Below are 26,986 nucleotides of genomic sequence, written 5' to 3'. Positions count from 1 at the left end.
TCCAACACATCACAATGGAGCTGCATGTCAGGAACAGTCCAGGTTTCAGCTCAGCCTGAAGAATGCCAAGCTCCTCTCTTTTTTCTTATGTGAAAGAAAATGGCTGAAGTGGGAGCTCTGCCATAGATGTGACTTTTTGTTACCTGTGATCAAGCCTCACAGACTGCCTAAGCATACAGACTTGCTCGATGCATTTCCTCATTAGTTGTACAGTTTGAGATTTTCTTTAGAGGCAAAATTGCACCTGGCTGAAGGGTTCTGCTAACACAGGAAAAGGCTGAATACCATTTTGAACTAAGAACTGCTTACACTGCTTGAGAAAAGTGTTTAATTTAATCTCTTTCTTCAAATAGCCTCAAATTCCTACATCACAGGCACCTCTTTTGGGGCTCTACCGTCAACATACCCGTTATGTGAGCCTGCTTCAGAGAGCTCCACAACAGCAGTAGCGGTACCTGCACCAGCTCGGCTCATCCCATGTGTTGTTTGCAGTGCCATAGCAACCCAGGCCTGCTGAGAGTCATGCAGCAGAGACCAGGAGTCTGCAGCCAGGCCCAGGAGTTCTGCAGCTTTCATTTCTGATCTGCGGGGAAGGATTTCACCTTTGCAAATGAAGTTGCCATCCTGCAGAGATGTGTGACGGCCCTTTGGTGCATAGCTCCAGCATGCAGTTGAAGAAGCTTACAACTGGTACGTAATGCTTCCTGAGCAGGGTAATGGGCTGGATCGGTGTCTGACAGGGAGTCCGGCCCTCACATAACTGCCTCAGGTGCAGACACTGATAAAAGGAGAAAATTTTTCAGCTGCTAAGTTTAAGCTTGCCTAGCAAAACTCATCAATCTGAAGAGACAACTGTGCTCCCATAAGAGGCATCACAAAAGATTTTTGCTGTCTGAGAACACACCAAATTCTTTTTTTTTCTTAATTTTATCTTATGTTTTGCAATATTTGCTGTTCAAGACACCCAGGGCCTCATGCAAGTCTGTATTTTCATTAAAATCAGCAAGATTCTACTAATCCATTTTGCAGAGAAAAACGGACAAGCAACTAATGTTTATATGAGAAATAATGTCATTAAATGATACTTTAATTGTATTTAAATAATTCTTGCAATACTTGATGGTTTTGTGCATAGGTCAACATTACTGCATCTTCTTAGTATTTATTTTATTTCCTCAGGTTACATTATTTTATGTCAGAATATCCAGAAAGATTGTCATGCCTCAGTACTTGTCTCTGTTCAGTAATTATAGTTAAACAAGCTTGATTGTGTTGCTTGTACAATACATGATATCTCGTTTTTGTGTTTCAGAGCCTCCACATATAACAGAAGAAGTGTTTGTAAGTATGTTTCATAAGGATTGATCATTCATTTTGTCATGCAACTGTAGAGCAAAAAAAGAAGAAAAGTTTTTGGAAGCTGCTTTCTGCTTTCTCACCTCTTTCCTCTTTTAAGCATGGAGTGACTGAGCCATTTTTTACTATTTTCCCAGAAAAAGCAAAATCACAGAATACTTAATTTGAAAATAAGTAGAAAAAAATTAACAAAAGGAAGAAACAGGAAAGTGTGGAGAATAAAGATGAAAATGAAAAGAAAAATGAAATAGGATGAAACAATGAAACATTCAATGGGAAGGTTTTGCATTGCAAGTTTAACCCATCTTCTCCTTCTTTTACCTTTCCTGTCCTTTTCTCGTAGCTCATTGTAGGATCTCCCTGGTGTTTGTCTCCTCATTTGAAAGGTAGATACGCTTGACTGTTAGTTCATGAGAGACGGCAACCTGTATCTCACAGCTTAGATAACATTTATCTCTTCTTTATTGCGGATGCCTCTGTAACTGCATCAGTATGTTTCAAAGTATAAATGTATTGCTGTTCATTTTGGGAGACTCTGGATAGTAATATGAATGGACTCAATAGTGAATTCATGCAGAGAAAAGCTAGTTCTATATAGCAGATATTTAGCATATATAGATAAGTAAACGAGGATGTGTATATATATATATATATATAAACATTTCTTAACTACATATTTACATTGTGTTAAACCTTGATTTTACAAGATACTTCACATGACCATCCATGTTTGACTACAGGTAAACTTACACAAGGACACAAAGCTGCCAGAGCTCTATGCAGGATTGGGGTTTATATTAGCTTTAACTTTTGACATTTAAAGACGCTGTTTATTATAAACGTTTCAAGCGTGGAGAGGTATTTGTGATGCAATGTGAAATACAAACTTTTTAAAAGGGCACCACTTTTACCCCCATGCAGCTTCCCCTCTGTTTTCAAATATTTCCATGTTTCTGTGCTTTTTTTCATGATGGCAGTAATAAAAAGGGCTAATTAGGTTTGTTTCTATGAAATATTTAAGAAGCAGTTGCACACCTTTGCAAAAATGGCTTTAAAATTCCTTTCAGTGTTAAAAGACTGACAGAGAGCAGGCCCAGGCCACGTTTGTACACAAACTGCATGAAGGCAAAGCTGTTAACCACATCATGAAAACTGCAGTTTTGGAACAATTTTTAACACACCTTGCCCTCCAGTTGCAATTATGAAACAGCTTTTTCTAGTAATATTTTTGACTGTGCAGTATGAAAGATGGAAAAGATAGAGATTAAACAAAATGCTTCCTGACACCAAAAGTCAAAGTTATAGTACGGCATATATGACCCTATCACCTATAATATTCAAATATGAAAGTGCAATTATGCTTTTAGATGAAAATAAGACTGACCACAAAAATATATACCTGAGGAAAGTATACTGTGTTTGCAGATAGATGCAGTTAAGTAGCAAAGCTTGCATTAATAAGATCATAAACACTTTATTGATTAGTGATTCAGTGTTTATATTTCTTGCTGTTATATGGGACTACAGAGAATTATATTCCTGGCAAATTAAAAACACATGTTACCTGCGTATTCTTTAGCAGCTTGTACTGTTAATAAATGATTTGTTTTGAATAAGCCCTTTGAAACAGTAAATGATTTACAAAGTGTATTATCATATCTAGCAATCTTCAGGCTCATCTTTATCAGTTTGACATCTGGTTGTGCATTCCCAAACCAACGTGAGGCAGACTGCAGTGTGTTTCTGATAATTTTCTTTGTTACTTCTGTTAATTGTTGCTGAATCGAGATTTCTGGATCTGATTGACCGCCAAGTGACATAACTGGGAAAGTTTTCTGTTGACTTCATATTGCTTTGATTTAGACAGTTGGCAAATTCTGCAGTATAATCAGTACCCTAACATCTCTAGGCCCATGGTACTACAACTGCTCCAGACCGTGGCCCTGTGATCCAAATCAAGTGTTTTCTGTAAGGCAGAAAGCCTTGCTTCCAGTGTCGTCTTCCACCATTTAAATTCAAGAAAGGAAACAAAAGCCCTACAGATGCAGCCGGGATTCTGATGAAGTCAGTAGGAAGCTTCCCAGTTCTGTCAGATTGCAATTATGGCAGATACGGCTTGTTTGGTGAGCCAAATTATAGATCAGTAAACTCCCTCTTATTCCCTAAAGCACCTCTGAGCAGCAGTGTGGGAGTGGAAGCAGGCTCTGCTGAGCGTCTATACTCCCTTCAATCCCCGATGGGAGAGAGAAAGGTATAATGTGAGGCATTTTTAGACCATTAGCTTATACACATTTTTTCAAAAGTAAACATGCAGATGTCCAGCATTCAGAAGCTGCTGGGTTTATGAAGGCTTTATCTGTGAATTTCTTGGCAAGCCATTTCCTTTCACGTGTGTTTTTTAAATTGCTGAGGACCTCAGTGGTGTGCAATGGCTAGAATCTAACAATGATGCAATGATTATATTCTCAAAAGTGAGAAATGACATTTTACAAAAGTTTGCATGTCATATCTCATGGAAAAACCATTGTTCGAGGCAACAGGGCATTCACAACATGTTAGCAGAGATTATTATAAGCCTCATTTTCTGGTTTTGTGTCTCTGCAGGAAGACTACTTAGCCACAGATGCTATGCTTGTGGACTACTTCAATGAATTTTTGAGTCTTCCAGTAAGTACCTTACAGAAATCCCTTGCAAAATACAAGAAACACCTTACTAAGACTAATAATAAGTTAATCCAGTTTAGAACATTTTGTCACTGGGAAGCTAAATGGCTTTTACAATATGTCTATATATTAATAGCAGCAATTCTTACTATTCAACTTTACTATCAGTGTCAGGGAAAATCACACAGTATCTGGGCTTCTGGGGACGGATTTTCTCTTGCAAATTTATGTATTTAACTCACAGTGCACCAAAATATTATGGATTTGAAATAAAAAAGACATGTAAATACTTACGTAAAAAATACGAAGAGTCCACTTCTAGTACAGAATCGCAACACACCAATAAAACCAGTTAGTCTTTTTAAGTTCTTCTGGCAATGCACTCGGTGATTAATAAATAATTCAGCTCAAGAACTAACTATGTGTTTCTTCACGACCATGAAGGCTTCAAAATTGGAAATCTCCTCTTTTTCTCCCACCTGCAGCTAAAAGGACACCGCTTTACCCTGTGTTCTCTGCACTGATCCAGCTGCAGTTAGACGAGCGCACCCAGTGCCCTATATATAACCAGTTGCCTTATACTCTGCTCCTTTTCCTCATCAACTACCTTGTTTCTCCATGCTCTTGGATGAGTCACGTGTAATGTCCTCCTCTCTCAACATGGCAACTTCACTCAGCGCTGTCTTAGTACTCTTAGATCCCCATTCTCTCAGTTTCTGCACATCATGTACTTGCTCCTTTGTGTGATGGCACAAAACTTTCACAGTTTCACTTGTAGTTCCCCTGCGACTTCCTAGCCAACCCACAGCCTTTTGCCCTCCTTATCCACTGCAGCTAAATGTGCTGCACTACAAGGATATACTGATTTCTACAACTTGCTTGATAGGAATTGCTACCAGCATTAGGATATTTCTTAGATGCCTGTGTCAATTTTTTAATATGAAAATAGAATCTGGAAGCATTAAAAAACTATCAGAGAGTGGGTTTTGTGCACAACAGTGATACTGACTTCTCTCAGATCTCAACCTTTATACCCTTCCACCTCATTGCAAGATTCTTGAGACTAGTGTTTAAAAAGCGATAAAGACACAGCCAGAAGAAAATGTGTGGTGAGAGGGTTGGGTTTCTCTCCCTCTCTTTTTTTCTGCAGCTGCTATAGGATATTTGCCTAAATCCAAGCCTAACTACATAGCTTTTAAACTCCTTCCATGTGCCAGGTTTTCCTTAGCACAGGAATACCATCCTCCACGCCTTTCACTGCTCATTTGGAAACTATGCTTCAGGTTTTCCCCAAATCACAGAAAATCCCGAGTGGGAAAGAAGTTCAGCCTGCTTAGTCTCTGGGTCTCCTTGGATATGTATGCGTTTCAGGACATCTTTTAGAGGCCAACATTCTCTTAGGCCTCACAGGGCCCCTCAACCCAGAGTCCTGGCTCAGCTCAGCAGCTCTGAAATGCAGCAGTTGTCCCAGCCCTTCCGACTGCTCTGAAGCCCACAGCAAAGAGTTCACAGACAGTCCTGAGTAAACACTGCTTTATGCTGGTAATCTTGGTAGGTTTCTGAGATGACACATGGTCTCTATTTATTTATTGACATACGTTCATGAAAACAGAGGATGTATTAGCTATGTTTATTTGTAATGTTCTCATAATTGGTTTTATTTTCTCTTTGATCTTTTCTTGAGGATTTACCCTCCACAGGACTAAGTTCCATTAATACATTGGGTTCTGTGGTTTGAATATTTTGTACTCTCAATTTCCCTCTGCTTCTCAGAACACTTTGACTGAAACACCACATTGAAAATTCCATTGCTTTATTCTTGTTGTGCTTATCCACTGTTGCCTAGAAACAGTATTACCCAGGTGTGTTAGTTGTCAGGCAACAAGTTAAACTGAAAATGTTGTGTGACCTGATACAAGAAATCAGTGGTAGTACATGCTTATTTTAAGAGACTGTCTCTATATTGATTTATAATGCACCTCTGGTGTATGGAAAATTATATCACTGGGAACTTGCTATAGCAGTAGAAGACTTCTTTTTTTTGCTTTGATTTACAAAATATCCTTTAAGAAATAATAAAGTTATAATAATATTTGGTACAATTTGACATGAGTATTGGTGTACCCCAAAGATTTGCATGCTGTAACAAAAGACAGTTTGCAAAGAAAATACTTCAGAAAGATGAAATAAAATAAAAATCCCCTGGGGGCACTTGCTGCCAGTACACCAGTGATTTACAGCAGCAGAAACCAGCCTTGTGACATACAAACAAGTTACACCTTGTGTAGTAAATAATCAAAAATGAAAAATTTACGAGAAGCATTGGTATACATACATTTCCTTTTGGAGCTGTCAGAAGTCCCTAGAATTTGAACCTTTGATTCATTTAAAATGTCAGAGAATATGCTTATCCAGGAATGAAAAACCACAAGTCAGAAATCTCCATCCAACTCCATGCTGGAGGCCTAGTTAATGTCAACTTGCTTCTCCCATGCCCAACAGGAGCTACCGGCTTAATGAAGGGAAAACAATGAGAGCGTAAGGAATAAAGTTTGGGCTCGTTGCTCTTTCTGAAAAAAAAAAAAAACCAAAAACAGAATCGGCCTGGAAATCCTGCTAATTTCAAGAATAAAATCAGGCCAGACCTATAAGCAGCAGATGACAGAAAGGGCAGAAAGAAATCCACACTACTGCACATTTCAGGCCCTCCTCTGTTTTGAAGATGGCTATGAATCCTTTAGTGAGGCTACAATGCATGCTCATTAATTTCCTCTTGTGTTTTCCATGTCTGTGTAGGGAGGCTGCAGGTGCCATTAAAACCTCCCTTAAAAAATCTTTTACATCAGTTAGGCCTCACATGCATGTTGAGTTGAGTCTTATCCAGGACTAAAATATCTTTGAGATGCAAGGAAGCAAAAGAATCTACCCTAACTTCTTTTCCCATTGAAAATGGGTTTACTCAAGATGTTCCTTTCTGTTCTCTTAGATGGTGGTGTGTGATTGAGACTTGTTTTTTCTCATCAGTGGAAGGGAAATCCTGGACTCCCTAAAATCAGTGGGAGATGTGGCATTGACCATATGCAGTCTGAATTTTCCAGGCACTTCCTAGAGCTGTCTCAAATTCTTTTCTGGTCTGGATTCTTACTGACTTTTATTTATGATACATATATACCCATCTTAAAGATGTTTTGGCAAAACTCCTGGATGAGATTTCGGTTCATTCCCACCCTTTCAGGGCCTTAACCCGAGAGGAAGCCAAGCTGTGGTCATTCTGTTCCTCTTGGGATCAAACTACATTACTTGGGGTGGGATATAGTGAGCATATTTACACATTTGTTTGCTGTATCTGAAGCATATCTGAAAAGTGTTAAGGCAGAGAACAGTAAGATTTATATGTCTGATATCCTGGTAACGCAGTGATGGATGCTGTTTTGGTTTTGTTTTGGGAGGACTGAGGGAAATTTCCCTTCCCTTCAGTTAAGTGCATAACTTTAGATTTCAGTATTATATATTCTATTTATTCTTCAGCTGAAACCATATTCAATGTACATATGACAGCCAGGAAGTTCTTTGCTGTCAAAAGCATACATGCAATTGTTTATTTTTTTAATAGTATTTCTGTACCACAATGTGAAAACAGTTTTTGTTGTTCGCTTGAAGGTTTTTATTTGAAGCTGAAATAACTCCACTGAGTAATCTCAGTCATACTGGGGCCAAAGGGAAAATTGCCCATGGATTATAGTTAGTAAAGTCTGTAGGCTTACTTGTCAGTATTCTCAAATCCTTGTTGATCCTATTTATTGTTCCAAATTGATAATGTATGAATCCTAAGTTTCAAGGCTCCTGCCAAAACTATATATATATTTTTAAACATCTTGCAGTATAATTCGGCTTGGGAGCTTTTCCTCTTTATCTTCAAAGGATCAAAAACCGGCCCAAATTGGAAAAAGAATGCAGAGAAGAATGCATTGATACTTTTAGTCTTTGGTTATTGTATTTTACTTGTCAGTAAACAGCTAAAGCAGTTGCCAAATTTGGGGTGAGAACGGCATTTCTTAGTGTGTTACACTGGCACAAGTAACCTTTTCCCCCTTTCTTTCATAGCGTAGGCTATCATCCAGTCCTTAACACAACATAGTCATCCTCATGAAGAGATTTCTTGTTATTGCAATGACTTAGAGTACTGCTGATGCCATAAACTTCTCCCATTATTGTCCTGTGAAACGCTGTACGATTTTATGGCACTTGGCTTCTGTGGGAAAGGTTTTAGGTTTGCTAATTTTTTTTTCTGTGTGTGTGTGCGTGTGGCTTGTAATGTGTGGGAATGGTTAGAGAGTGTGTTTTGTTCCAAAGCTTTTCACATACTGAGAGGATTGACTGATTCTCTCTGTCCTGCACTGTAACTGGGAAAATGTTTCCTACAAAACATCAGATTAATTTTTTTTCGGTTGGTGTTCCTATCTGATTTTATCATAATATTATCATTTTTATTTTTGTTACAGGAATCAATTAAGAAGGTCATAACTTACCTCCTCTTTCATTATGCCAACATAAACTTTCTGATCTATCATTCTGGTTTTCTTAAGCGAGCTGGTGAAATACGCTTCCCCAGAAAGACTTTAAAAGTTCTAAAATGCTTTCATATGATGCTTTAATGAGATGTTCTACCTGGAAGAATTTGGGGGTTGCACAGAATCGTAGATCTCTTCATGCTGGAAGGGGCTTCAGGGAGGTCTGTAGTCTTGCCTCCCACTCAAAGCAGGTTCATCACTTCAGTGCTCAGACCAGTTTGCATGTCACTTTCTTTGTTTGGAACTTAAAACTTCTAACAGCAGATTCCATACTCTCTTTGGACAGTCTGTTTCCACTCCAATTATCCTACTGTTATTTTTTTTCTTATGTCCAGTGGAAACCTCCCCTGTTTCAGTGTATGAGCATCAACTCTTGTCCTCTCGCCATGAACCTCTGTCAGTAATCTCCTTATAAATACAGTCAGACTGCTGTTAGGTCCCCACAGAGCTATCTCTTCAGCTAAACAAGCCGTGTTCCCTCATCCTCTCCTCACAGGGCAGGTGCTCCAACTTGTCAGTCTCAGCAGTCTTCTGCTGGGCTTAGAGAAATTTATGAACATTCTTCTTTTACTGGGGAACCAAAACTGGATACAGTATTTCAGATATGGTCTTACTAGTGACAGGTAATGGGGAATAATTACTCCTGGGGACAGGTAACTTATACCTTGGTCCAAACCTCAACATTTTGGACCAGAACACCCTGTTTCAGTCAAGTATTTAATATATGAAGTCTTAATCCTCTTAACCTATCAGTGTATGTTCTTTTGTTCCATTACTACATGTCTTACAAATGATTTCTAGGTGGACACCCAAAACAGCAATGCCCTTTACATTTTAAAACGTCACTGGCATCTGTTTCACTACATTAAAGTTGCCATATGTTTTCCATTCAGTTAATTAGACTGCGTATTAAAAAACCTAGATCTAGAGTAAGTTACAAGGGATATAATAAAAGTAGATACGTGTGGTAAACGATGGCATCTTTGCTTCATTTTCAATTTGAATAGCATGTAACTGAAAGAATCTGTTCCTATCTAGTCACGTAGCCCTAGATTATGGAATTTGCATTTTGTTTATTTTTTTCTTCTGCAAGAAGGCGCATTTCAGATCCTGAGAGACTGAAGCACCTTGCCTCTTAGCATATTTTCTTCTGTTTCCTCTTTAAACACATAAGTGAAAAAAAAAAGATATATTTGGAGGTTATTAAGGTAGAATTTGAACCACTTAGAATTGATAGCTGTCCAAATTAACTTTGCAACTAAGTGATATGTACACATTGCAAATGAGGAGGAGGTCTGAATGGAGTACAGAAAACACACAAAATAACACATAAAAGACTCTTTTAAATGCTGTTCAGTTCTTCTGGAGAAAAGCACTAAAACCTGCAGAAAATTACCCTGCAGAAAAAGTACCCTGGAGAAAATTAATGCCAAAAGAAGCATGAGGTGTCAGAGAACAAAAACAAGCCTTGATTTCAACTGAAGGTAGGTAACTAAACAGACTAGGCCCTAATCGTATACTTAAAGCTCTCACATGCTACATGCTTTGCCAGGCTGAGCCTCAGCAGTGAGAGGTTATGGGATAAGCAGGGAATGTTGTAACCACACATTGCAGCCACATGGTTTTATTTTGGGCATTTCTCTATATGACATTGATCAACACTGGGACTTCAGACAGGAACAACAAAATAGCTGACACTGACATGGTTACTTTGGACTTACATAGGTGTAAAGAAGAATGAAATTGGTTTATAATATACTTCCATATTATATGTAGCACGTATTCAATATGTGTAATACGTATGTGAATTATGTCTGTGTATGTAGATATATATGCTTCTGTATGCATACTGTGATATATCAAGTTCAAGAAAATGAGAAATACAGTACTTGAAATAATATAATAATCTTATTAAGTGCAGGGAAATGACAACTGTACAAACACCAGGTGGGAGCCTGTTTGGAATGGTGCCCAGAAGGGTCTTGGCACTGGATCTGGATATGGCCAGGATTTCACACTTCAGTTTTCTTCAGTTCTAGACTATGACATGCCTTCTCATGCTCCATCTCAGTATGGGGAGATGCTTGTATGCTCTGGTTGTATAGATCCTCAGACTCATAAAGGTCTTGGGTATTCCCCAAGATTTCTGTAAAATCAACCAATATAGTTGTGTATGATCATTTGCTACAGACCATAGAATTTGGTAGATTTTTGACCTCCAGGTAATAACATGGGGAAAAGCCTTTCCCACACGTGGGAATCTTCAGATTCATCCTCCTCAAATGTTCTCACATTTTAGAAGTCAACTTCATTACTACTCTTTTCAAGCCTTGACTGTTTATGGTTGTAAATGTGAGAATAACACTGGAGATGTAATCTTGTAGGTAAGTACTGTCCTGCAGAACAGGTATTGAAGTCACTGTAAACTATATATTATAGGAATTTGTGTAGTGGATCTATAATTTGCATATGAAAAAGAATGGTCTATCATCTAGAATGAGTTAAAATCAAGAGAAAGTAGCCTCGTAATACCATCTTGCATTCTGCAGGATTATTCTATTCTATAAATTTTTAAAAATGAGATATTTCCCTTATTGCAACTTTCCAAACTTCTTTTGTAGACTTTTGCCCAGCCAGTTAAGTTTAACTCAGACTTCGGGGTTTTTGAAGTAGTTAATGACACCCCACAACGCCTGGAACACCAGCTGAAAAAAATTCTGCATGATCAGAAACCTCCAAATCCCATTTATGATGTTATAAGAAAAGCAAAGAATGATGGGCAGCACTCCAAAAAGATCAGTGATTCTTCAGCCTTCAGTATTGATCCAAATTACAACACTATGGTAAGAATCTTATAGCCACTGGATTTATATTTAGATCTTACTGTAGAGATACTGGCAGTAGTTATTGTTGTGTTTGGCTTGGTAGCTTGGGAAAAATGTTAATTTATGTTAGGAAAACATAATGATGGGCCAAATTATGCCCTGCAATGCACATGTGTCTACCAGACAAGTAAATGGAATTACACATATACATCCTGTAACACAGAATTTTGAAGATTCTGTATGTCAGGATTTAGTTGTGTGGTCTGAATACTTTTTAATATTAAAAGAAAAAATATTATGATAACTGTTACTTTACTAGTGATCCCTGGAATGTGCAAATTGACTGAAACTAATGCATCTCAGTCTTTCCTTATTAATTAATTTCCTTGTGTGGCTATGAGCTCATCTGTGGTCTGGCAACACATAAGTCTCTCCTCCATCAATTCCCCAAAGATTTTGATGGTTAGCATCAATTGAAATGGCCAGAAAAAATAACCTTTAGCAACAAGAGATGTTGGATTTTAGAAAAAAAGAAACGCTGAAGATTTGTTCAAACACTATCAATTTTGGTATTCTTACCTGTTTGCTTTCAGGACTATCTTCAGTATCAGATTAGGCATGTTAAAATCAGAATCTGAAGAACCATATGCACCTAAGAGAATGTTAAGGCAGTATAAATCGTTGTGGGAGTTTACCTTTAAGCAATAGCTTTAGAGGAGAAAAAATATATATTTCTCTGGGATACTTGGTTTATTCCTTTCTTGCTTACTTTGCATTGGTGTGACTGATGTGACTTCAGTTCATTTCATTCAAGGCCAGTTTAAGGTCTTGCTACATTTTTAGAGGCGGCTGCTCTAAATTATGTCATAGCTGGAAAGCTGAGAGAAAATCAGGGAGTTAAAGCAGACTGCTGCTTTGCTCAGTATAAGCTTGATGATTTTCAGAAAAGAAAACAGTGTTGAGAGAGGTCAACAGGCAATGATGTTTAACAAAATGATAGTTAAGTGAGACTGCAATTATCTGCAATATAAACTGGACAAGTGCTATGACAGGACAAGATTCACAGACATTTCTACCATGTTAAACCATTATTTTCATGGATATGTTGCTTGGAAGCACAAAACAGCAGAGCTATTCTTGATTTCTTATTTGGACTCAGGAATCAACTGAGGAAAAGTTTTGTGCTTGTGCAAGAATGGCTAATCCTGTTCTCTGGGATAACCTCACACCATCGCTACTTTGGTCAGCCTTTTTTGACAAATTCAAAGCCATCATGTTGTCTTCTCTATTACTTAAATCTCTCATGGATTTGGAGCAACAGGGCTCCTCCATTATTTAAGGATATCTTCCTTTTTTCCGTGGAATTTTCCAAAGATGGGAAGCATTATTACACATTGAGGAATAATATGCTTTTGCACTTTCTTCACCTTTTTGATGTCTCTTCTTGTCTCTCACTTTCCTGTGAGTTAACACAGGTATGCAGCTAAGCCCCATGCTCCCATTTGGTCACTTTTCCCCAGCAGAATGGAGGAGAGAATTGGAAAGGTAGAAGAGAGAAAATTCATGGGTTGAGATGAAGGCATATTAATAGGTAAAGCAAAATCTGCATGTGCAAAGAAAGGAAAATGAGGAATTCATTCACTACTTCATATCAGTGGGCAGATACTCAGCCATTTGCAGGAAAGCTGGGCTCATCACACGTAGCAGCTGCTTGACGAGACAAATATCACTACTTTGAACATTCTCCCTCACCTCTCTTCTTTCCCCCAGCTTTACTGCTGAGCACGATGTCATATGGAAAGGAACACTCTTTTGGTCTGATGGGTGTCTTGACTGTGTCCCCTCCCAGCTTCTTGCGCACCTTCAGCATCCTTGCTGGCAGAGTGTGAAAAGGCCTTGGCACAGAGTTAGACCTGTTTAGCAATAGCTCTCAAAACTGTTTTGGTCACAGATTCAAAATAGCATCATATTAGATAATATGAAGAAAATGAACTATCACAGCCTAAACCAGTACAACAGGCAATTTAAGTCCCTTATCCTATTCAGCTTTGGAATCTCAAGGTTGAGCCTGACCTAAGTGACCAAAAATTAGTACTGCAACTACCTAAGATGAAAGAAGTCAGCTTCATTCATTGTGCCACACTGTGACTGAACTGGAAGAAGTATCTCAGTATCAGCATCAAGTAGTTCACTTCAAATCAAATAAGATTTGATCTTTCAGGCACAGATCTATGCTGTTTCCTTCAATCTATTTTATATCTTTAACTGCTTCCCATTGTCTGAAGAGATTTACAGTTGCTTTGAATGTTACATTTCTACGAAAAGTCAGCTTGAGCAGCCATCACTGTTACAATAGTGATGGAAATGAGTGGGACTGGAAGAATTCTGTAGGCCTTTCAGGCCTACTGAATTCAAATGCACCTAAACTGAGAAATACATCAGTGCTGTTTTTCTCCCTACCTCTATCTCACGCTGTCACAAATTTACAGATAAGTAAAAGATCTTTTTGTATGTGTGCCCTCATGCTTGGAAATTATTGATATGGAGCTAAACATCTTCTTATCAATGGTTGAAATCAACTTAGTGTGAAACATATTAAGAAAAACCCTGCAAATTGGGTAGACCCAGGCATCACTATGGAAAGAAACTGGCTGGCATCCCACATACCTTACTTCAGAGAAACCCCAGTTCAGCAAAGCACTTGAGTATGTGTTTAACTTTAATCAAATGAAGTTAAACACATGCTTAAACTTTAACACGTGCTAAAAGCTTTACTGGATTGGGTCCCAAACATGGCCTAAGGCTGACTGGGTAAGGAAGTTAACCAAGGTAACAACCCTATTAGATTAAATGTCACATCTGTCTTTGGGGAAGGGAAAAGAATAGAGATTCTTTCCTTCTGATAGTATATATAATTCTGTGTACCAGCCATGTACAGACATGAATATGTTATGAATCATTCAGATAAAAACCTGGGCTATGACTCAGTTAATACATAAATATTAAACACAGATTGATTGGCCAAAACAAAGAGACAATCTTCTGTATTTCCAAAAGGCTTGTTAGTTACCAAAAGGAGGTATACTCTGTGTGGTTGGGAGTAATTAGTCTCCATCTCCACAAGTTACATTGTGTGAGCCACTGCCAACATAAGCTTTCCATATTTTGAAATATTTTCTTCTCTCTAAATGAAACCACCCACTTTCTGAGTAATTTATATTTTTAATCCCCTACAGATATATATGAAGGAGAAATAAACCTAGTCCCAAATGAAATATTAGCTCATGGAAAGAAAATTTAAAATATAATCTACACGAACTGATTATTTGATCTAGCAAGTAGCAAAAAAAAATTGATACTTCCACCCTTGTCCAAAATTCACCTGTTTCTGTGGACAAGAGGAGTTATTGCATTTTTCCTAATCACTGACTTCATGTTCACTAAACGAAAAATGCACCTCAGAAAAATAAAACAGGTCACCTGCTAAGAGTGCATGAAGTACACTTCGTGGAAAGGAGAGGAGAGAAAGGAAAAAGAAAAGAAAAAAGTAAATGAGAAGACAAAAGAAAGAGTGTGAATTGTGTAATTTCTAAGGGAAATGGTTTACTGTGGCCCACACTCAGAGGACATGCTCTCCATGTAAGACCCTTAGGCAAGTTTTTCAGTCTGCTGGTTCTCTGTAACTTCTTGCTTAACACCTCCACATCACTCTTTGGTGGCACCTAGCAGTCTGCTTTTGCTGGGCACTGAGACTTAGACCACCTGAGCAGAAACCTATTATGGGCCTGATTCTATTCACACTTAGATATACATTAGAAGTGTTGCTGTGTCCAGCTGAGTTATGCAATACTCCAACATAAAACATAAAAGTGGGAAAGATGATAACTGATCAGCTTTAAATTTGTTTGATTTTGTTTGTAATATCCAGAGTTCTCCCACTGGGATTATAATTTAAGACAGGGCTTCCTTATTCCTCAAATTAATGAGGGAAAATGTAATAGTCAATGCTTATAAATGGTGATAAAGTTAGAGAAATTAGCAGTTTCCTACTTTCAGACCATTAATGAGCATCTGATTTGCACTGGAATTGTATAATAAAAGCATGATTCAGACGTGTATTATTTTTGAAGAAGAACTAGCCATGGTTTGTTTAAAAAGTTGTACTTTTACAGAAGAAATAGATTTAGACATAATTACCTGTTAGCAACAAACCAAAGAAACTCAGCTGTCCTAGCACTAAGGCTAAGCTGGATAATGAAGGTGATGTTCATTGTATATTAGCTTTCCTTAATGCTTTAGAAGGGGGCTGTAGAGAATGATTACATGGACAGCAAAACAATTAAGTCATGACTTCCGCAAATTTTTGGTATTTCTTTTTTAATAGCGTCTTGATCGAGAACAAGCAGTACAGTGGATTAAGAAAGAAAGACTTCCAGCTTTTCTAGAAAGTGACTGCTACTTTGAGTACAGGTATTGCAGTCTTTTATGCTGTCTCTCAGATTAAAATTTGTACATTTTTCTTTTCTGTTTAACCAATCTTGATGATACTTTTAATATAGTTTTGTTCCACCTTTTTTCTTGTTTAATTTTAGCATTTTATTACCCTGAATAAATGAAAACCAGTGACTTTTTCTACTAGTCATTCTGTAATTTTCCTTGTCCACAGGTTACATACTATGTTACACCACTACAGAGGGAGTGGGAATTGTCTTTACTATTTTCTAAAACTCTCTTCCACAGAGATATCATGGTAGCAATATGTTTCTCTCTAATCAGTATATAGAACATGTGAGTGAAAGGTATCAGTCCATGAAATCTGTTTGCAAAAGATGGCCAGTCCTTTTTATATCAATTATTTAGTTTCTATCTACAGGCTTGCTGTCAGACTTCCTTTTGCAAGGTTCTCTGCGGGATGCCATGGAGTAGTGGGACCATTTCCTGCTATATATTTGTTATTTTTCCAGATGTCCTTTCAGCCTCTTTTCCAATGATCAGGAGGTTTGGTCTGCTTTTTGGAAGGCTCTGCCTCTACCCTAACCCGCACCCGCCCCTCCCCTGACACAGCTCCACGCCGTTCCTTCAGGCCCTGTCGCTGTCACAGAGAGCAGAGCTCAGCGCTGCCCCTCCGCTTCCTGTGAGGAGCTGCAGCCGCCATGAGGCCTCCCTCAGCTCCTCTGCTCTGGGCCGCACAAACCCAGGGGCCTCAGCGCTCCTCATCCATCTTGCCCTCCAGACTTCTCCAGCGTCTTAACATACATGTTCCTCATTTCTGTAGATACCAGTGCTTTAAATTGCTTTCCTGAATTAGGATCAAGATAAGCTGAGGTGATAAAAATGTGTGTTTAAAGATGATGTGAGTATATCCAGTAGGCTTATGCAGCAAGGTTTTGATAGCAAGGTTGGCCTCTGTGAGCAGAGTGCAGCACTGCCCCATGTCAGACCAGAGCCAGCTCCAGCTGCTCCAAAAGGGACCCTCTGCTGCCAGGGCTGAGCCATGAGGGATGCTTGTTGTGCCTCTGTGAGAGCAGATTTAAGAAAGGAAATACCTGCTGCACAACAGAAGCTGGGAGAGAGGAGTGAGAAATGTGAGAGAACAGCCCTGCAGGCACCCAGGTCAGTGCAGGAGGAGTAAATTCTATTAATCTGAATCTCTTTTGCTAGTGACAATAGTTGGTGAGTGATCTCCCTGTCCTCATCTCAGCCCATGAGTCTTTGTTAATCCGATTTTCACCTCCTGTTCTTTTGAGGAAGGGTAGTGAGAGAATGGTGTGGTGGAGCATATCTGCCCATCTGTGTGAATCCACCACAAGGTATGCCAACTTTAGAATGAAATTCTTTTGTCCTCAGGCTGTAGAGACAAACAAAAAAGAGCATTCAGCTCACAGTCATAGGCTAAGGTATAGGCTTCTTCTACCCTTTGAATGCACCTTGGTTGATTTCATGCTGCTGTTTAACTCAAGTAAGCTCTGCCACAGTTCTTGGTCCCAAAGCACCCTCTCTAGCAATGTGGTTTGAAAGATTGCCTTTTTCTGGACATTGTAAGTTTCTCTCTATCAGAAGGAGCACTGGAGTGCTCTTCAGTACTGTGAAGTGCTCTTATAGCAGCTGACTGAAAATGATAGCACCTACTGTCTTGCTAGCATCTGAAAGCTCAATTAGTATGAGCACTGTGGGCATTGCTGCTGTAACAGGAAATGTAGTGTCTGGTACTGATTCAGGGCTTCTGCAATCTGGGAAAATAGTTCTATTTTAGCAAACAATATGTTCGATATGTGGACTATGGCAGTGCTGGTGTTTACATATATGACAGAAGGCATGGAGTGGAATAATAAAGTAGAACATGAAGTTCGCAGTGGCAATTTATTTTCAGAATGATTGTGTTTTTTATTGTCTACTCTAGGGAAAAAATCAATTGTTTCTCTGACTAAAAGCTAAGATTAACTATTTTCTTGTCTGAATCTTTAATTTCAGGCTAGCTAAATTGATATCACAGGTAGAATGGAGCCAGACTGGCATTAATTTCATTGTAGATAGTAACTACTACCCCTGGATAAGGAAGGAAGATGCAAGTAATCCCTCCCCTGAGGAGGATGACACTTCATTCACTATGAAGAGGTTCTATGTATCACTTGGCCAGGTAAAATAAATGTTTAGTGGGTGTAACATAGAGCTGGATTGAATGCATTGGATTAAATTACTGTAACTGAAGTCCCACTCTAAGTAGACAACTGATTCTCCGGCTATCCCTACTTTTTAAAGCGCTTTGTACTTTTAGAAGGTTGATGTGTCATAACACAGCTTAAACAGAAGCACTGCTATGTCATGAGGGTGCTCAGATACTGTCATACAGCTCTTTTATTTGGGAACTATTGTTATAGGAATGTATACAAAGAGACTGCAAAAATGATTGCAGACAATAAGCCCTCTGCTCTCAGAAGGACTACAATAAATAAAGTTGAATTATTCTATGAAATATCTTTTTGTAGGCTACAATTTCTCAGACAATGGATTGGTTTACATTAGCAAAAGGAAGTGAATCCATGAAAACTACAGATTCATTTCTGCGTCCTGTAGCTTCTATTCAAATTCAAGATATTCAGCATTTGCCTGGTCTGCCTGAAAGAGAAGGTTCAGTAAGTGAAAAAGCTAGCCTTCTAGGTAAGCAACAGGGGCTCAGCAATAGTATTTGTAACATAAGTCTGACTAGATGGAAATATGAGGCATTGTAATGAATTGCTGCAGATTCCACTTGCTACTTTCTAAATATCGCATGGTATCACAGGCTTCAGATGGGGAAAAAATTGATTTATTTTCTTACACTTATGTTTCCTTTTTTTTTTTTTTTTTTGAGATTATTTTAAAGCTCTTCTCTATTAGTCTGACACAATGCATGTACTCAGGGGTTTTAGCATCCTCCGCTCTAACAAATGACTGAATATACCCATGTGTTTGCCTTAGTGATAGAATAGGATATGAAGGCCTAAATCTTACTTTAAGAAAAGCAAGAAAATTAAACTTATCCTGTAGTTTAAATGTTGGATTGATGTGAAGATATTGTAAGGCCACAGATGAATTATGTCTTTTTTTTTTCACTTTGATTCTGTTGATGTTCAAAATATTTGCAGCTATTCTGCTCAGTTTTATAGAGCTGACCTATACAGTGATAGCAGCAGCAACCTGCTTAAATAGTGCATATATTCAAGGTAATCTCTACTAACGTACTCCAGAGGTGCTCAATTTATTTAAAGATTTTCAGAACTTGAAAAGGTACTTGAGCAAGTCAAAGCTGAAAGATTTTTTGTCTCAGCAGTCTGGAGTGTCAGGGCATGATTAATAACAAGGGCACAAAGAGGAGTGAGGTAGTTTTGACAAAAACAAACATTGTTCTGAACTTGCTAGTTTTGAGACATCTCTAAATAGAAAGAAGCCTCGTCTGAGTGGCAGACTGAACTGCAGGTCTTTTAAGTGTTTTTAAAGTCCTTGATATAATATGCTTTGTCATCCTCCTGTATATGTCAAGACTTTACCTAACAAGCCAAGGCCAGTTCAGTAGTCAACATAAGTAGACTAAGAGTTATAACTTACTAGCTTCCTCTTGCCTAAACAGAAAAAAATCCTGCTACAGATGGTGACTTTCATTGTACTGTGAGCAAATACTTAGAAAAGTAACCAGGGCTTGCAGCACAACAAAGTGGTTTATTAAGTGTTGAGGAGCTTGGATATTGAGCTGAGTAAACAAGATAGCTGCCTCCAGAGGGAATTGTTCCTGAACTCTGCTGTTCTGCTGGAATTGAACAGAGAATGAGTTTGTGAGTCATGGGGTTGAGTTTCTAGCCAGACAGCAACAGCAGAAACACCTGTGCTTGTTACCTGTACTGCAGCACAACAATACAAATATGTTGCTTTGGAAAATGTGCAAAAGGACAGTCCTGAACCAAAAGGGTGTTCAATAATCTTTTCTGATTTAACACAGAAGCAGGTTCCCTGTCTAAGGAGTATGACCACTGCAGATTCCTTTCCTCTTCAAGGACAGCATCCGCAGAAGATGGCATTTTTAGGGAGAGATCAAGAGAAGCTGAGGAAGGTTCTTCTATGGCCATTGCTGAACCTCCTTCCTACACTCGGCTAAGAGTTTATCCAGACCAGAATTTGGAGAGTGCAGCAAAAGAAGGAAGAGGACAGGAAAATGCAGCTCTTCAGATAGTGGAAGAATTAGTACCATCTAATACTCAATCTGTAACAAAGGAATCAATTTCGGAACTGATGCAGCAGCCACCTGGTGAGATTGAGAGTGATGTGGATTTCCCTAAACAGCCTAATATGTTTATACATGAGTTATCAAATAATCAATTTGCCTGTGGTACTGAAGAGCCGCTCTTTTCCCAAAGTTCTTCTCCATTTACTGTCTTGGACTCCATGGGAGATAGAAGAGGACAAGATGCTGAAGAAGTGAGCTTAAGATCAAGCTCTGAAAGCAATGGGGCAGATAGTAGGGCTGCTTGGTGTATTAACCACAGAACTTACGACACTGGCAACAGAAATGAGTTTGAAAGATTCAAGAAATTCATTCAAGGAACACTTGGTGAGAGGTATTGGTGGCTCTGGATGGATATTGAAAGACTAAAGGTTCTTAAGGACACTACAAGGCAGCAGAGGTATTTCTCATTATTTAGCCCATATTCTCATTATTTTTTATACTTGTAACACTGATCAATGGAAATTTTGAGATTTTGGAATAAATAATGGCAGTGTTTGAATAGAATAAACACAATTAATCATGAGTATCCTGACAGGTAAGTCAGGGATGACTTTTCAGAAGCTGATAAAGATAATATAAGTCAGAATCACCTTAGTGTTAAGGCTTTGTTAGAAAGAAATTTGAAGAGCAGGAAGCAATAAATAGAAAATAGAAGAAATTAAAATCACAGGTGGGGCATTCTACATGACAAACTACTTTAGTGAAAGACTCTACTAGATTCAGATTGTCTATTCCAAGGCACTGTACATTTTTTGTTATGTACAACCTATCTCTAATTTGTGGAAACATTGTTTTGGCTTCTGACGCTTCCAATTAGAGACATTGCAATGCAGCAATTTAACCAGTAGAATGAGCTGTACTTAGTTCTGTGTAGCATCTGATACATGCTTATGTGACTATTTTTGTTGACTCAAGGCAACTTGATAAAATGAAAAAACTCTACCTACTGAGCAGTGGAGACTATTTCCTCACTTCTGAAGTGTTACTCAGACTTGATTTACTACGCGGAGATCAGTGGAATACAAGGCATTTAAGACAGATTCAGCCTGAAGTAGTGAAACCTCTTCTTCTTTACTGGTATGGAAAAAAGAACATGAACTAAGATTCTACTTTTTAACAAATTTTCTTTTCTTTGATAAGTCTACTACTTTTATTTCATCTTGCTTATCCTGTTGCAATTATGAAAAGTAATGCCACGTAAATAATAGCAGATGTGGTCTCTCAGTTTTAGTCGAGATTAAACTAAACTGCAGTCTGCCCAGAAGGCAGGTAGATCTGCTTTACTGAACCCTTGTTATTTTACTGCCAGAGCATCTGAGCTACTTTTTGTATAGCTACCTTGGATACCACTCTAATAAACTTTAGGCTGCAGGGTAGGGAAATCTCTCTAGGCACAGAAGGTTAATTCTACCCTAACCTACTCCCCAAAATGACTTTCTCAAGTTTCTGAGGATGTTCTGTGTATACATCTATGTGAAATTTGACCTTGAGACTTTACTGTTTAATGTCTATTATACAAAATGCCTTTACATACTGACAGCTTAAGCGAGGATACAAATTCTAGCCTGCTTTGAAAACATTAGCTAAATGTTTGAAGGTCTTCTTTCCTCCCCAAGAGGTATCAACAAATTACAGGCAGAAACAAATAACTGCAGTGGTGTACTTTGCTGTGGGCCTCATGAGAGTTGGGCTGTCTGTCCTGTGACCTAAAATTCTCTCCTATTCCTTGCTGTAGGATGAATGTGGCACATCCTAATGTAGACTTATATAAAGATAAATTTATAATGGTGCAGTATTTGCAAATTTATTTAGGTGTAGCTTGTTTTTAGATTTGGAGAAATGCAAGGTCTAAACATATCTTTGTTTTTTAATTCTAAGTGCTTATAGAACTATATCCTGATAAAGTAAACACCATTTAGCTAAATAGCTCAGTATTTCATTTATTCATACATTTTTTTCTTCAGGGGTCCCAGATTCTGTGTCACTCATTCAACAGCGATAGAAACTGCCAGTGCAAAGCTGAAGTTCTGGCATATGTGCCAAGAGAGACCAAGGGTGGACACTGATCCTTTTCCACAAATGGTATCATTGCTGCCATTGACAACTAAGTCTTGTATGCCTAGGACACCACCTTCCCTTCCTCAGGTAGGTAGTGTAATGACACTGAGACCAAAGCCTTGTCCCATCAAAAATAGTTATAAAACTGCTTGAATTGAACATGACAAAAATATCATACTTGCTTGTTAGGAAGTCAAGATTTAGCAAGCTTGTCTCCTGCAGATGATTATATTAAAAAGTGCAGTATCATTTTACTGTATTTTATGCAACAGATCACTGTAAATTGAGCCAAATTATCTTCTTAGTTATCCTGGCTATTTCATAAGTCTTTTGGATACGTGTTTCATCTTGACATTCTCAGACCTGCAAGTTTAAAGATCTAGCAGCCCAGATTCCGTCCTTCAACCAGACTTCTCTTAATTCAGAGTAACTCCTACAACTTCACTGCAGTTACCCCATATCTACCTTCACATTTGTAAAAAAAAGCAGAGTTTTGCCCAGTTCCTATCAGCACAGTCTTTCAATCAGTAGCTACACGTGCAGGTGGCCGGTTCAGTTTTGACTCTGTTTTTTCTTGAAAGACTTCATCTGATTGCAATGGCCTGCAGGTTTTCAGTAACTCTGTGTTAAGTCTCAGGACAGAAGGTACTTGGAGAATGTGAATCTAGACTGTGTTTCCACTAACAAGAACTAGATGATCTATGATAAAGGTTTTGCTGAGTACAACAGGAGTGAGCCAGAAGCAGCTGCTTCTTACAGACAAGTTCTGGATTCACAAAGTGTGCGAAAGGCCCAGGACTAGCTGTAGGTCATGGAGACAGCTTCCTAACTCTGTGGGTTTTCTAGCCCCTGTTGACTTCAGCACTTGAATAAAACTATAACCCTGATCCCATGAATCACAGAATCAGCTGATGAACCACTTTCTTGCTGCCTTTTTTTTGCTGTGAGAAGTCTGGACTTCTGAATCTTCCACCTCTCTTTTGCATGTAAAAGCTTAGAAAGAGCAGCAACTCAGGTTGAATTTCTGAGGGCACTCTGAATGCAACTGATATCTCCAAAAAATCATAGAATTATTTTGTTCGGAATGAATTAGTGACAGTGTGGCAGGATGCCTTTATTCTCTATTGTTCTGAGATATTATATCCATGTTTGCGAAGATTCACAAAGTGTACTTTTCAGCTGAGGTAGTCTGTAATTCCATACAAAGTGCATGTAATGTATTTCTGCTTGCTAAAATTGTAATTTCTAAGCTATAATGGTCGCAAAGGTGTGCTGAGAAATCTTGGAAGATATTCAGAAAATTATTTTGCAATTTCCAGGTTTACATATTGTGATTGATAAAGAACAATGACACTGAAAAGCCTTTAATGTTTTTGAGTAGTTAATGAGAAGTTAGTTAATGATTAAGAAAACTCCAGGGAAAAAAATAACCCAAACTGCCCTCTTTTCTCCCGTGTCTTTCAGAAAAGTAAGACTAGCACACCAACAACTTTATTGAAACTAGACACACTGGATTTCTCTTTGAAGGGTTCGTCAAGGCTATCATCTGCCTTGTCATCAAGACAAAGCCACCGAAGGGATGACTTTCCTAGCAGTAGAAATTGGTAAGCACAAAAGTGTTTGCATGTCTTTCTCCACACCAGTATACATGGAACATTCATCAGAGGCTTTTAGATTCTACAGTAGTCACGAAATACGTTTAATACAATAATCTGCTTAGTGATGCATAGTTATAGTATAGATTTCTTGCATGGAGATTTTCTTCCTGGCTGATTGTTCTTTTCTTTATTCCACAACATGAAAGGTTTAATTTCTCTAAATATGAGATTTTTAATCTCTCTCATGTAAATATTGATATTCTCTCTACGTATGTTTATATTCTTTTAACACACCTCAAGCACTTAGCCTCAGAGATGCACTGTGTCAGTGATTACTGCAGGGCTGCGTACAAAAGGTATTCCTCTACATTTTTTACATTCATTATAAGTTGGAACTCCATTTATTTTTCCTCTGCTATTTGCTATGTCATTCTACCTGTCTGATGTCCCTTCTTAGTTGTTTAGTTCATAGAAAGTCCTAGGTTTTTTTGTAAATAGATACTGAATTTTTATTTGTTCATGGATTCAGGCCAGAGTCAGTGAGCAGGGACATGATCCGTTGCTTAGCTTTGGATGATACTACAGAAATGAAACACTTGGCTCATAGAAGGTACACCTATGCTGAGTTGCTCCCAGTAAGTAGAACTTAAAATTTTAGTTGTCTTGAATCATGGGTTAAAATATTTTATTCTGTAGTATTAAAGAGGAAGTAGACAATGATGGGGGGAAATTAGTTTGATTATGTGAATGTCAATGCCTTATGCAGAGGTGTAATTAGAATGTTAGCATTTTGTGTGTGGCATCTGTCACATAGTTGATAGGAGATTGTGGCACATACAGCAGTTTATTTTCACTAGAAAGTGTTGATCTTTTCCCTGGTGACCATGTGTTCGGTAGGCTACTATGGAAAACTCGCTCGATAAATACTTCAGTGGAATAATTGCCCAGGAAAGTATACCAGACTTACAATGTAACTGAGAACTGAATGTGCCTGAGGAAGTTATTAAAATACTAAAATTCATAAGAGGAAAATATTTCAGTTGTAAAATTCATATTTATTGGTTGTGTACTTTATTCTCTTGTCTTTTGAATTATTGCCTGCTAAGCAAGCCCTCAGTCCAGCAAGCCTCAGGAAGGACAGGTTGCACAGAAGAACCTTTTCTTAATCACTATTAAAATGCAGACAAATTGAGCACTTGTGATGTCCAGATTTGGCAATTTAAAACTTCTCCAAAACTTTAATGTTTGTGAGACGTTCTCAAAACAGCTTGCTTTTTCACAGAGGTACTGTTACCCATAGCCTCGAAACAAGAAAAAGTCTATTATGAAATCTGGGTCTGTTTCTAAAAGCACGTAGTTTATCATCAATTGGACACAATTATTTATTTTTCACATCAAAATCATACTTCACTTATTACTTTACTTCAATCTTTTTTTTTTTTCTCTGCTAGATGTGTCAGAAGAAAAATCTTGTATGTGCAGTTAGGAACATTTACAGTTAGAAACTTATATTCAAGAAATGTTTGTTCACACCATGAACTCTTAGATGCCATACACCTTTGTTATGCATGGTTTCTCTCTGGCTAGAAGAAGTAAAATATTAACAATTTGCACTTACAGGTCTAGACTGGGAGATACAGTCAGGACCCCAAAGTTTGCTATTACAAATACAATATAAAAAGGAATGCAGGGATCCACCATTTAAATTCCTGCTGGGGCGTGGGATCTTCCTGCTCTGCTTCTGAAACTGTGCTTCCTCCCACCCTTCTCCATCCCTGTTACTGCTTGGAAAGAAGCTGGCTGTCAATCACCACACTCATCTACTCCCACCTTTTCTATCAGAGGTGTCAGGCCAGGCAAAATTTCTCTGTGAGCCTTGGGAAAATGGATGCGTTCTTCCTCAGATGCTCTTGGAGCTAACTGCAGTAAAGGGCATGGATTTCCTGTCCCCTAAAATGTTGATAGTTTTGTTCATTATGTCAGTGGCATAACTCCAGGAGATGTATCTTTTATTCCATAGTAGTTTACCATTACGAGGCTAGATCAGAAACATCACTTGTTAACTTCTAGTAGTACGAACCACAATTGCCTGAGTTGAGACAGCTTTTGACACCTAAGTGTTATGGCTTAGTATTACTGGAATTCCCTGAATTTGATGCTAAATAGTTAACAACAGAATTATGGCCTAGTTTCTTTTCCTGTTTCAGGGAACTATCTAAAGGATACTACGGTCATTTTGCTACTCAGCACATCTCAAGTAATCAGATTTATTCCATGGGACATAAGTATTTAGTGGGAAAAATGTATGGAGAGCTATGATCAATTGCATATATAATAGAAAATGGAGTCTGATTTCTTGGGATGAAGCTATTATATATAACATGCTGCCCTCCACTGCGATGTACTGATATTTGAAATAATGAAAGTCTGTTATTTCTTGTTGTATAACTATATTTTTTTTACCCAGGGGAAAAGTGCTGCTGGCAGTGTTGTCTTAAGAGGATCAAGAATGGAAAACATGCTGCAGTCTCTTTATCTGGAGAACAGAGCAGGCTACTACTTCACACACTTCTGTGAGAAGTCAGGGAATAAGGTACGAGCATTTTCCTACCCTGTGATAATTTAGTCCGCAATTGACTGAATGCCAAGTTATAGAGGGCAGCCAGATTGAAAAAAAAAATAGAGAACGAAAGATTGATGACTGGATGAATTATTACTTGTGAGACTACAATCCCTCAACAACAATAAACTGTTCATGTGTATATTCAAACTAATGACAGGTCTTAACCAAGCTGTCAGATCCTAACTGTCTCAAACCTATTGGAAATCTGAATGTACCATCAGGGATAAAAAAAAAGACTAATCATTTTTAAAAACTAGCCTTTAACTTGGCAGAAAAAATGAGGTCTTAACCCACAAAAACATTTTTTATTAAGATGGAAAATCCACTGTGCTATTACTCATGATAATCTGCTTCCTTGCTTGTTGAGTTAGTGATGTCCAAAATCTTCAATGTTTTAAAAACGTTCTTCTACTTCCATGAAGCTTCTTGAATTTCTGAGAAACATAACACTATTTCTTGCCTGCAGTCAACAGTCATCATTCATTGCTGGATGTGAATTGAGGATTGGTTAGAACAATCTATCGATCTGAATC

General features: G+C 38.2%; 1 protein-coding gene across 13 annotated transcripts in view; it reads left to right on the top strand.

Annotated features, from left to right (window-relative positions):
- Window positions 63-26,986, top strand: part of RGS22 (regulator of G protein signaling 22) — a 70,945-nt gene continuing 44,021 nt past the window's right edge. For 8 of the 13 annotated variants that reach the window (XR_002435064.1, XM_021386675.1, XM_021386676.1 and 5 more), the window contains exons 1-13: window positions 63-690; window positions 1,313-1,341; window positions 3,961-4,023; window positions 11,213-11,434; window positions 15,801-15,886; window positions 17,888-18,053; window positions 18,403-18,574; window positions 19,890-20,571; window positions 21,090-21,251; window positions 22,139-22,319; window positions 23,697-23,836; window positions 24,360-24,465; window positions 26,298-26,423. Coding sequence is in view for 12 of the 13 variants with exons in the window: in XM_021386675.1 (XP_021242350.1) it covers window positions 633-690; window positions 1,313-1,341; window positions 3,961-4,023; window positions 11,213-11,434; window positions 15,801-15,886; window positions 17,888-18,053; window positions 18,403-18,574; window positions 19,890-20,571; window positions 21,090-21,251; window positions 22,139-22,319; window positions 23,697-23,836; window positions 24,360-24,465; window positions 26,298-26,423 (2,193 nt within the window). In the remaining variant the exon portion in view is untranslated. Of the gene's footprint in view, window positions 691-1,312; window positions 1,346-3,960; window positions 4,024-11,212; window positions 11,435-15,800; window positions 15,887-16,548; window positions 17,030-17,887; window positions 18,054-18,402; window positions 18,575-19,889; window positions 20,572-21,089; window positions 21,252-22,138; window positions 22,320-23,696; window positions 23,837-24,359; window positions 24,466-26,297; window positions 26,424-26,986 lie in introns of those variants that run through there. The other 5 variants (XM_021386677.1, XM_021386679.1, XM_021386682.1 and 2 more) reach the window with 5 other exon arrangements.

This window comes from Numida meleagris, chromosome 2 (assembly GCF_002078875.1).
Source record: "Numida meleagris isolate 19003 breed g44 Domestic line chromosome 2, NumMel1.0, whole genome shotgun sequence".
Lineage (NCBI taxonomy): Eukaryota > Metazoa > Chordata > Aves > Galliformes > Numididae > Numida > Numida meleagris.
Note: the sequence above shows the minus strand (reverse complement) of the source record. Positions and strands in the feature narration are given on the sequence as shown.